General features: G+C 31.9%; 1 protein-coding gene across 1 annotated transcript in view; it reads left to right on the plus strand.

Moving 5' to 3' along the window:
• Positions 1–3707: 3707 nt before the first annotated feature.
• The window catches only part of LOC145305796 (uncharacterized), a 45019-nt gene continuing 35489 nt past the window's right edge, over positions 3708–13237 (plus strand). The window contains exons 1-3 of the mRNA XM_080147609.1: positions 3708–3740; positions 6945–6995; positions 10690–10753. Coding sequence (XP_080003735.1) covers positions 6972–6995; positions 10690–10753 — 88 coding nt within the window. The 5' untranslated portion in view covers positions 3708–3740; positions 6945–6971. The remainder of the gene's footprint in view (positions 3741–6944; positions 6996–10689; positions 10754–13237) is intronic.

Consider the following 13237-nt stretch of genomic DNA (forward strand, 5'->3'; position numbering starts at 1 on the left):
TATCCATATATAAAAGTAACAGGATGTCTGTGTGTTTGTTTCCTTGTGTCAGAAAAGTATCGGATACCTGGTCTACTCTATTGTTACAAGGAATTTAAAAGTTATTTTATCCATATTTAAAAGTAACAGGATGTCTGTGTGTTTGTTTCCTTGTGTCAGAAAAGTATCGGATACCTGGTCTACTCTATTGTTACAAGGAATTCAAAAGTTATTTTATCCATATATAAAAGTAACAGAATGTCTGTGTGTTTGTTTCCTTGTGTCAGAAAAGTATCGGATACCTGGTCTATTCTATTGTTACAAGGAATTCAAAAGTTATTTTATCCATATATAAAAGTAACAGGATGTCTGTGTGTTTGTTTCCTTGTGTCAGAAAAGTATCGGATACCTGGTCTATTCTATTGTTACAAGGAATTCAAAAGTTATTTTATCCATATATAAAAGTAACAGGATGTCTGTCTGTTTGTTTCCTTGTGTCAGAAAAGTATCGGATATCTGGTCTATTCTATTGTTACAAGGAATTCAAAAGTTATTTTATCTATATATAAAAGTAACATTATGTGTGTCTGTTTGTATCCATGTGTCAGAAAAGTATCGGATACCTGAGATGGGTTCTCATAAAAAAAAAGCCGCGATTTTGATTCGCGAAATTTAAACAGATTATACAACTATTTATTTAATTATTTCCCTTTTGTTGATAAGGCCTTCATAGAAGAAAAACAAATTATCTTCAATCCATTTTTGCTGCATATTAATTAATGCATCTCTTTAAAGCTGTATTAGACATTATACAAATGGCTAAAATAATAGTTTTAAAATTTTGAATTCTTAAGTAGTATACTCTGTTGATTGATATCGTCTTCGTTCAATCAATCAATGTCGAAAAATGTCGAAAAAATGCGGCATTCTTGACTCAAAACCCATCTCTGGTCTACTCTATTGTCACTAGGAATTTAAAAGTTCGTTTATACATAGATGAAAGTAACCGGATGTCTGTCTGTACAGAAAGATCTCGCTCATAGCTAAACTGATATGGTATTCAAGTACAATGTGTCTCACAAATGTCAAAGGAGAGTTTAGTGTAGGAATGTCGAAGAGACTATGACTGTCTGTTTGTACCAAAGAATCTCGGTAACCGATATAGTTCTCCTTTACGTAGCTTCTCATAGGTGCAAGGAAAGTTTATAGCTAATTTTGGTGGAGGGATGTCCAAGAAACTATGAGTATCTGTTTGTACCAAAGAATCTCGCCAACCGATATGGTTCTTCTTTAACATGTAGCTTCCCATGGGTCTAAGGAAAGTTTATAGCTAATTTGGGTGTAAAGATGTCCAAAAAACTATGAATGTCTGTTTGTACCGAAGAATCTCGTCAATCGCAGAATCAATATGGTTCTCCTTTATATACAGTTTAGCTTCTCATAGATTTCAGGAAGGTTTAAAAATAATTTGTAGGGAGATACGTCTATGTGACTATGTCTGTACCATTGTACCAAAGAATCTCGGTAACCGCTGAACCGAAATGGTTTCCTTTACAATGTAGTTGCGCATAGGTTCAAGAAGGTCTATAACTAATTTTGGTGGAGGGATGTTCAAGAAACTATGAGTATATGTTTGTACTAAAGAATCTCGCCAACCGCTGAATCAATATAGTTCTCCTATACAGTTTAGATTAAAGGAAGGTTTATGAATAATTTGGAGGGAGGAATGTCTATGCGAGTATGTCTGTCTGTTTGTACTAAAGAATCTTGCTAACCACTGAACCGAAATGGTTCTCTTTTACAATGTGGCTTCACATGTGTCCAAGGAAGGTTTAAACTTATTTAAAGAGAGATATGTCTATGTTACTATGTCTATTGTATGTCTGTACCGAAGGATCTTGGTAATCGCTGAACAGATCTTGATCTCCTTTACAATGTAGTTTCATATAGGTCTTAGGAAGGTTTACAACTATTATGAAGGTAGGGTATCATTATTGTCACTTTTCTAAATAGATTTTTAAAAACTGACTGTATTTTGTAAACACTAAATTGTAAGGAAAAAAGCACCAAAATGATTGTTTTTCCTATTTGATCATTGTATCTTTATATCATCAAATGTTAATATAAAACAATATACAGTTACACTTGATTTCTAAACTTGAGGCTGCGCTCCTATCATCTAGAAACTATGTATTCGAAGGTGTAAGGACAGTAGGAATATAGCACAGAACCAAGTTTAGATATGAAAACTAAATAGCTCAGAAATATCCATGGACCTTCCATAAAATGGAGAACTTAATCGGTTCAGTAGTTATCGAAATCTTAAGCTACAGACAAAAAAAACCTTACTACTTTATGTAGTAGGATTAAGTAACAACGATAAATGCATTATCTAGATGCGTAGCTGGTGAAGAATTTTACATAAAAAAGTATTATTATTCAAGGATTGAGTAATTAAAAGGAATTGTAATTTTTTTTTGCATTGAGTAATAAAAAGTCACCCAACTCTTTGATTACACGACTTTGTTATGTAGGGCTTAATAATGTTTGGTACTGTATAACGCTTATCTAAGGCCAAGGCAAGCCTCCCCCCACCCCCTCTCTTCCAATTCATATTACTCTCCTGATAAAGTATAAATTAGTTCCATCTTTAATAAACCTATGGCTAACAATCCAAAAAGAAGCCATAGGGCTTAATTTAGAAGGTAGAATATTAAAACCACTTTACAACGTTGGACTAAACAAATCCAAAACCTTCACCCAACAGAAAAAATGGAAATAATTTTATAAATTGAAAACGATTTAATAGCTATTTATCGTATCGTATTATAGACAGCTTTCAGTGAATATTCAATTAGATGAAATACTATAAGATTAAAACCAGTTTTGTAAACCCCGCGGGGCATTAATTTTATGATTTTTATTTCAATATTTTTGTAAAACTGTCTGTAATACGATGCTGTAATTGATTTTTCAGTATCGCTGAGAACCGGTTCTAATCCAGCGTATATTAATCAGATTTTAAACCATATTGGAAAAGCCTTTATATTTGCTTCTGCGTTGCTACAATTTACTACATCAAAAAAAAACTATTTCCTGGAAAAAAAATCAGAGATTCCTTCATGAAAAAAGTAATAAATGAAGAAATAATTGGATGTATATTCATAAACAAATAATTATTTCTTATTTACATGATCTAGGACGTAGTAAAAGCAAAGCAAATATGAAAAAAATAGTTTTTACTAAGAAATAACTCATTTTTTATCTTAAATTTGTATTGTGTTTTTTTTAAAGGCCTTTTAATCTTTCTAAGTCCTGAATAGGTTTTGTTTTAACTAATAAAAGCATTCCAACTAAAGGGAAAAAAGACTCTTTATAATCTTCAAAAGAATCAAGGTTCAGGTGAGTCTACAATTCCGCTTGGGTCCTTTCACACATAGAGTGCATTGGGAGCATTCCCCTTCCCACTTATTTTTAAAATAAATTGAAAATAATTTGACAAGTAGTTTTCCCCCCTCTTCATTACCCTAAGTCCTAACGTTGGGAAGTAACTCTTAGGGGCCTATACCTGCGTTGTCTTACCCCTGCGGGGCCTAAACACTCATCGATCTAACCCTGCGTGGCTACCAACAGACCTAGGTACAAAACCATTTATAGAGTAGTTGCATTTCTAAAAAGAAATCTAAAGAAGCATAAAACAACTTTTGATATAATTATTATTTAGTATATTACTGTTCGTTTCATCCAATCATCTTGCAAAGGTACGTTCTTTTTAGTAGCGAAGCTTCTCTATACCAAAGTTATGTTCCGTTTGTCACTTATTTAAGATTCACGAAAGCAAAGCAGGATGGTTGAAAAATGACAATTGAACAGAAAATTATCTTTAAAAATTGTAAAAATGATAAAATGCCTAAAATAACATTTAAAGTCTTAAATATACCCCTATATTTTTGTACCAAATCGTATAGGGAATTACTGCTTGAAACATCAAATTATTGCGATGATTTTATTATCTCAAAATATGCAAGGTTTTAAATCGATATGACGATTCTAAAGGTGATAGCTATCTATTTACATGGACTGACAGGCCTTGAACGTAGAAAAAAATTCCCAAATATCGCTGTTTGAAAAAGTGAATATTTTAATTCAGCTTATACCAATAACGAAATTAATTCGGAAAAAATTCACGAATCCTATACATAGACGTCCAAGGGGGGGGGGTTAATGGGGCGATTACCCCCCCCCCCCCAACATTTTTTTAATTTTACCCCCCCCCCCCCATTTAAAATTTACCCCTACCCTGGGGGTAAATTTTGGGGGGGTAAACTAAATTTACCCCTGCCAACAGATTTCAGAAGGGGTAATTACCCCCCCCCCAAGCAAATTTTACCCCCGGGGTAAAAATTTTGGGGGGGTAAAAAAATTTGCGGGGCGCTTCGCGCGCCATTTTACCCCCCCCCCCCCCAAAAAAAAAACCGAATTACCCCCCCCCAAAAAAAAATTTTTACCCCCCCAAAATAAAAAGCTTGGACGCCCCTGATCCTATACGTGTTTTTCAGCTGTCGTTGGGGGGCAACACATAGTAAAATTGACGACCTCTGAATTTGCCCCCTAAATATTATTTTAGATTTATTTTGCTTGTTGGTTATTACTGATTTTAACTGTGGTTGATTAATTCATTTCACATTGGCCTATCTCTGAATGCCTGATCAATATGGTCTTGGAGACAAAATCTAATAAGTTAATATTTTTAGAAAAACTAATATTGAAAATCCATAATGTCAGAATACATCATATTGCGAGTAGACAAACTTACCCCTCACCCCACTTAACCCCCATCGTCCCAAATAGGCTATCCGACTGATTTATAATGACGGATATCCGGCAAATTACCAGATATCTGGCCGAATAAAATGATAGTTTAGAAGCAAAAGAATCCTACCGGAAAGTTGCAATATCCGGCATCCGGCCGGGTATTGAGAATGGCCGGATATCCGGCCCAACCCTAGTTTCAATTTTAGACAAAAATGAGTATGATAAAAATAAGTCACGTGAATCCCAATGAAAGGTAATCCAAGGTAAATTGAGCCTTAATCATGATAATAATTACCACATCTAATGAAGATGAAATTTATTGGTGGAAAAGTCTAGACATTGCTAGTTTGTACCAACTAATCAAAATTAATGTATTACTTCTTGTAAGTGAAAAGATATTGTGGGGGGGGGGGGACTTCTATTGTCTATGAATTTGGTATATATTACTTTATCTTATTAATTCCTAAGAAAATATATTAATATATAATACAAAGTTCTCTTCTTTTTGACACTTTTTAATAATTCTATTGTATTAATTTTTTTATTATGGGGCATTTATGCTTTTAAATAATCTTTTTAAAATCAATTTTACATGTAAGATAATAATGGATATAGAATACGTGACGAAGCCCATTTTGTTCCGAATTTGTATCACTTTTGAAAAGTGCGACTCCAGTTACGTCATATTTTTCTTTCCCGAAAAAGGGAAGGGGGAAAGAAAAAAAAGGGAAGGGGGGAAGAAAAAAGATATGAGAGATAAGGGGGTTTTCCCCATCTCTTTTGAAGAGATTTTCTTCTTCCTTCCCTTTTTCGGGAAAGAAAAATATGACGTAACTGGAGTCGCACTTTTCAAAAGTGATACAAATTCGGAACAAAATGGGCTTCGTCGAATACGTGGATATTGTAAGAGATTTTCGCACTTTGAGCAATTAAAAAAATTTTAAATTTTATTTCCAGGAATGGGACTAAACAACTTTGGGGACTTTAATTGACTTTTTATGATATAGTTCATAAAGTTGAGTGTCCAAATGTTTCAACCACTAATTAAAATCTAAAGAAAGGGTAATCTTGTGTATTACAATTACGTGAGATGTACGGCGATTTTTCGGCTATTGTCTTACCCCTGCAACTAAATACAAATAAAAAAAAATTCCAAGCAACACGCTTTATCTTTCTTCAATAAAGGAAAACTTCAGCTGAGTCACTTGATTGGGTTATAATCCTTTAACACGTTTGAAATATAATCCTTTTCATCTTATTTTAAATATTTAAATTCTTTGATTTCCTAAGATATCTTTTGAAAGGTGAAGCTTTTCTATAATTTGGGTCTGTACGTAAGGCCTCTTTTCGTTAATTTAAGCATGTTTAAATTGTTCTATTCATTTTTATTATACTATTATAGTATTTTTGGTAAAATAATTAGGACAACAAGGTACAATGTCATAAGCAATGCATTTCCCTATTTAAGAAGTGTAAATGTCCTTAAACAGTATCCTGTATTCACGCAATTTTGCAACAATTTACATACAATTTTGTTTATTCTGCTTAATAAGTTTCGTCACTGTACACGTACAGTGCAGTTAATATTTGTTTTACTTTCTAAAGACTGATTTTAAAGCTTTACTTTTAAAAATGTTGTCATCCTTGTTATTTTAAAAATTTTAATTCTTTGATTTCCATTTATTTTTTTATTCTGCTGTGACCTAACTTTTTGAAAGGTGAATCTTTTATGTAACTAGGGTCGGTCTGTATATCCGTACATTTTACCTGTTTTTTAGTAGGTAGCGAAGGTACTCAAAAACAAATTTTTTATCTAATTACTCAGCTGCTATCAAAGAAATGTCATACTTTTTGTCATGATTCCCCTTATCATTAATCATCAAGTAGATAACCTACTTGATCCGTTGGTATGTCGCTCATGCTCTTAGAGATGTTAGAAGTATACAGGGGAGATGTAATTTATTTATCTGTTATTAGAGATAGAAAGCTGGTGATTTTGTTGAACTATGAGCATCTTTATATATATTTCGAATTTTTTGTTCGTCGTTCTATGACAAACGTTTTTATTCCTATGTAATTGACACCGAATCGCTTTAAGAATTGTTGAATACTTCTAATTTTATTTAATAATTTATATTTTTTATATTTAGAGACCACTGAAGCAGTCACATCTGTTTATGCTGTCCTGGATAAATATACCTGTAAGTATTTTCAACACGTAAATAGTTTTCTTTAAAGCTTACCTTCCCTCCCTCTGTCTGAGTGTGTATGTTTGTCTGTAACGCTTACTTCTCCTATTACTGTCGTTCTTGTTGCTTTGTTGAATCGTCCAACTTACACGTGTACAAGTTATTTACAGATGTAATTCTTATATAAAAGTAACAGTATGTATGTGTCTGTCTTTACCAAAAAATATTGCTAACTGCTAAACCGATATGGTTCTCCTTTACAAAGAAGCTTTCCATGGGCCCTTAGAAGGTTTATAAGTACAGGGGGAGGTTACCAACACCTCCTAAAAAATGTCACCCATAGAAAAAAGCCCCCCCTCTCCATTTTTTTTAAAACTGAAATTAAAAATAAAGGGGATTGAAATGTTTTATGCTTTACACTTTTTTACTAAACTCTTGGTTTATATCATTGTATCCATCAATTTAATTTATCTAACAATTAGTAAAGAAAATAAAAATTAGAAAAGTATGAAGAAAATATAAAAAAAGCAATTGAAGTATATTTTCTTTCATTTCTTTTAAGTCTTTGATAAAGTAATTGAAAAATTTTGAAAACATATATCAACAAAAGAAATTTATATTAAATTTTTGGACCAAGTAAAGATTAACACGAAAGGTATTTTTAACTGCTTTATAAGCATCTAGCGGTCAAACGGCTGGATCAAACACCCCTTTTAGTAACACAAACAAATTTTGAAGACTGAAAATGCACTTAGTTTAAGAAAACTTCCGTTAATACGGTCTTTTCGCGCATTCGCGCAGACTGCGATGATAATTTATATTATTGAGACAATGGCTTTTTATACTTTTGAAGTGTTCTAACGTTGAGCAAATGTAGACTGAACTTTCAATAACCGTTCAGGTTGTGGGGGGGATGTGGATTACTTTATATTGCAGGGACAAAGGTCAATAAATTTATGCACATCCCCTATTATGATACACAAAATTACCCCGTTTGTAAATTACAATTAGTGATTGAAACGTTTATATACTCAAATTGATTTAAATTAAGCCAACGAAAAAGAAAACGTTTTTATAAAACTTTGAGGACTAGTATAAAAAAACAGCTCATTGTCTCCCCTCTTCCTGATACTATTGACAAAATCCAATTTTCTATTTGAAAATTGATGAAATTTCTTCTGTAATAATATTTTTGCACTTTTACTAATGGAGGGAAAGGTCATTGGGCTGTAAATTACACTGGTACCCGAAGTGTTACAACCGCGTCATGGGGATATATTTAGACTGTATTTTTGCCTCTAGTTTAGATGCTTGAGGCACAGCTGCTAGTATAAAATAAAATCTGAATGAGAAAATTATAAATTGATTAATGACAAATTGTTTAACAAACATCTACTAGACTGACAGACAAAGTTAATTAAACAAAATTTCAACTTATTTAGTGTAGCTTTACAAAGTGTCTCAAAAATCAGCCATGTGACGTCATAAAAATGAGGAATTATCCATCTCGGATCAACTGCAGTTCACGGTAAAATATTCCTGGTAACAGTGTGCGGGCATGATCTGTACGTTCAGCCGCTTGGCAGCTAGCAGCTTTTAAAATTCATAGATTATTGGAAATATTCGTTACAAGGAATATTTTATCGTGAACTGCAGCTGATCTTAAATCTTTCTCTTCCCTCATTTTTATGACGTCAGATGGCTGATTTTTTTTGACACTTTGTAAAGCTACTTATTTGATCTTTAATTTATATTTTTTGCTTTAGTGTTTATTTCCATGTATATGTAAATAATTTATTAATGTATAAAGATATAATTAATGAATAATAAATGGTGGCTAATGTAGTAAAACCAAAATGTTTGTTCCAAACTAAATTATTTGCTTATATGCCAGGGTTCTGAAGGGATAAGACAATGACCGATTAATTGATGTACATCCCCAATGATAATACACAAAAATGCCACTTCTACAGGTTGAAATTGTTGGTTGAAACGATTGATCACTCAACTTTACTAGTTAACCAATCAAAATTCACAAAAGTACTCAAAGTTGTTAAGCCAACAAATAAGAAAATATTATTGTAAAACTTTGAGGACAAATGTTGTAAACAGCCCATTGTTCTCTCTGTTCTATGTAATGTTATAACAAGGACAATTATATCCAAATGTTTCAAACCTTGTTCGATAACAGTTATTAACCAACTGCGGTAGAAACATTTGGGGAAGGAGGAAACATTGGACTGTTTTATGCTCAATGCCCAAGTTTGATTTTAAAAAAATATCTAATGGGGGAACTTTTGTTTGTCATAATTGAAAGTGTACATAATCTTTTGTTCCTAGTAGTATCCCTTAACATTCAAAACTTAAATAAGTAATACATACTGCTGCTATGTCAGGCTTAGTTAAAGTAATAATAAATAATTTTCATTTATATCTAAGTCTGGCATTTTTCTATGTAAACAGAATGCTTTTACAGTTCTATTTCTTTTAATTGAATTTCATGTAAATGTGTTAAAATTGTATTTTTGTAATAAAATATAAACACTCTTTATACTATGGTAAAACCATCGCTAATTTTGTATGTGGTTTTGGACACTTAAGATTTAATTTAACAAGGATGACAACATCCATAAAAGCGAAGCACTGAAACGGTAGGACAAACGGACATTAACACTTGTATACTGTCTGACTTGAATAATCAGAATATAAAAGTATAAGTGTCGAAGCAAAATTGTAAGTAAATTTGTTGAAAAACTGCTTGATACAGGATAATGTTTATGGACGTACTTACATTTTTAAGTCTTGATTATAGAGTTGCTTCGCTTAAATATTGTTCTTTGTTGTCCTAGGAATCAATATACCAAAATCAGATAAAACGGATAATTAGATCACATAAAAATTTGTTTTTAAAAAAGTAGAAAAATCAACATGTTTAAAATGGACGTACGGACATTCTGGTAATGATTATAGAGTTGCTACGCTTTCTAAATCGTACCTTACTACTACAGGAATCACCATGCAAAGTTTGAAATCGATAGGACTATTCTAACATGCCTAAATTAACGAATAAAAGCTATCTATCTCGGACGGACGGACGGACGTACGGACCGACCCTAATTTAAGGAAAAGCTTCGCTTTTAAAAATGTTATATGTATATTTTTTACCTTACTAGTTACTCCACCCTAAGAGGGAAAAATAAAGAATTCTTTGGGATAGTTCCAGCTATCTTATAAACATTCCACATGATAGTCAAAAACCTTCCCACGACCTATAAGAAGCTTCTCTGTAAAGATGAACCATATAGGTTTAGTGATCCTTTAAAAGCACAAACATACCGCCACATAGACTATTAAACATCCTGTAACTTTTATTTAATTCATCCATCTACTATTTATTTATCTATATATATCAAAAAATCACCTTTTTGTAAACCTTTTTACTGAGGTGGATTCTTAAAAAAAATTTGCTCCACTAATCGCTTAGTGGGGCAAAATTGCAAAATATCCTCCAAAATCACATTAAAAATCTACAAAAATTAAATAAAATCTTATGTTTATAACCTTTCTATGATTTTGTTTAATTTTTGTAGATTTTTAATGTGATTTTGGTGGATTTTTCCCGAAAACAATTTTGCCCCACTAAGCTATTAGTGGGGCAAATTTTTTTAAGAATCCACCTCTGGTCTATAAATATTAATTTATTTAGCTTGATATCTGTCTGGTGGCGGCTGTAGCAAGATTTCTTTCACATATAATTGACTTCATCCTAGGTAAGATTTATAGCAGCGTAGCTATTCTATAATTAGAGTCTGTTCGTACGTCAATATGTCACTCCATTACAATATATAGATTTGTGATTTTATTGTATTTTAAATCGATGGAGGTTTACATAGAATTTTTAAATTATTTTAAAATTACCAAAATGAAGATATTTTAATTATGCAAAATATTGCATACATTCTTTCCCATTCGTTGGCATAACATTTGATTGGATGGTATAACTAGAAGTGGCCATTTTTTCACCTATAATTTTATTTTATAAATGGGGTATTTTGTTTATAATGATTAGAAGTATAATTGTAAGTAAGAAATATTCCCTACTGAATGTCAGACCGACATATTACATATACTGAACAGCTTTGCTTCTACAACAATATGAGGTAATTTGTATGACTAGGTATTATAAGAACAAAAGATGTGTAATTCTTTGCTTAATGAATGAAAAACCCAGGGATCTTCAGGGAAAAGACAATGGACTTTAAATTAAACTGAAAATTTTAACAACTTCCCGATAGTTTTTCATTGGGGTAAAACCTTAGGACACTTGTACTGTAGTAAGTATTGATTGTTCCAACAATGATTTTAATCTAAAGAGGGATGCTTATAAATTTATCATCCATTTGTCTTATTCCTTTAGATACATGTCACATAGCTTTCAACCCTTTTGGAAATATTTTAGAATAATGGTTTTTTTTTTGTAAACTACCACATAAAATATGTTATTTCATTATCTCCTTACTAAACCACCATTAATAATCTTTTCTAATGAACTGTAGTTGTATAATTATATTATAACCTCCCCCCCCCCCCCCATTAATAATATTTAGAGGGGGGGGGGATTGCTTTATTTTCTTTAATCAAATTATATTTCTTTTTTTATTTGTCCATCTGTTCTTAAATAAATTTACAAAATTAATTTGTCTTGAATTAAGAATAGCTTTCGATAAATATTAAAAAATATTTTAAAGTCTTTTATGATATTGTACAAAGAAGTTTTATATAAAAATGCATGAAACCTACTGATTAAAAAGACCTTATTATTGAAAAGGAGCATTTTGCCAAAAAAAACTCGAATATTGTTTGTAAATGTAAATAATGTATTCTGTCTGTGTTTTTGGAGATTTTTTGTGTGGGTATGTGTGTGTGTATGTTGGAGTGTATAAATGTGTATGTGTGTGTGTTGGTGTGTGTGTGTGTTAGTGTGTAAGCACGGGAAATCAAGATAAACTGTTTCAATAAATCAACATTTTAGCCACGTTTTTTGTGGCCAAGGGATTGGAAGCCGCTTTGTTTTTAGCGGCTTGGCCGCAGATCATAGACATAGACAACTGGCATTAAGCCGCAATCAGCCAATATATCTTGCATGCAGTTGTATATTGTCTGAAAACAATGGAGTCAGCTTAGAATTGTATGCCAATTAGCGGCGGTACCTTTAGAAAGTGGAAATAATTAATTTTTTTGGACCAATAGGAATATAGTATAGGATCCGACAATATTGTTTTCGCATTTTGGTACGAAGCGGCAGTTATTTTTTCATCAAGATAAGAAGAATATGTTAGGGTAAATCTTTGCTTGGAGATATTATATATTCCAAAAATATCTCATTATGAATATGAATTATTATTAAATCATGTCAGACTAAAAATAATTATATATTTGCCTCCTAGAAATTCTTTTTAAGGGCCAAGATTTTATATAAGCTTTTACGTACGTCCGTAACAGTTAGCTCTTTTTGTTAATTTAGAATTGTCCTGTCGATTTTAAACTTTTCATGATAATTCCTATGACAGTTAGGTACAATTTAGAAAGCGTAGCAACTCTATAATCTTTACCAGAAAGTCCGTACGTCCATTTAAAATATGCTGATTTTTTAACATTTAGAAATCATTTTTTTTATGATTTAAAAATCATATTCACCTTATTTTAAGAATTATGTTTTTTTACAATTTTGTTTAGACTTAGAAGGTCTGACACTCAACAATTGCTTTTGTTCGTTTTGTCCTTCCTTCTGATTTTAGAGCTCCTCTTTTGTGGATGTTGTCATCCTTGTTTCAATTAGTCGGAATGTGTACACACTTTCCTCTGTGTTTCCTCATCATATCTCAATATTTACTACTACCTAAAAAAGCTTCAAACTTTCAAAAACAAATCAAAATTTTTTATCCAGTAGTAAATATTGAGATAGGATGAGGAAACACCGAGGAAACTGTGTACACATTCGGCAATTCAAATTCAACTGACCCGGATTATAGTGTCCAATCAACTATCAAGGATAATATATCTTCTACAGCCTTGGATACAAATAGTCAAATTTAAAGTAGCTGGATAAAGTGTCTCAAAAAATCAGCCCTGTGACGTCATAAAAATGAGGGATTAATATATTTTTTTTACGGGTTTTCTTTTCCACTTCTCTTCTCATCTCCCTAATTTATGACGTCACATGGCTGATTTTTGAAACACTTTGTCCAGCTGCA

The sequence above is a fragment of the Acartia tonsa genome, chromosome 14 (assembly GCF_053477335.1).
Source record: "Acartia tonsa isolate MP-2025a chromosome 14, ASM5347733v1, whole genome shotgun sequence".
Taxonomy (NCBI): domain Eukaryota; kingdom Metazoa; phylum Arthropoda; class Copepoda; order Calanoida; family Acartiidae; genus Acartia; species Acartia tonsa.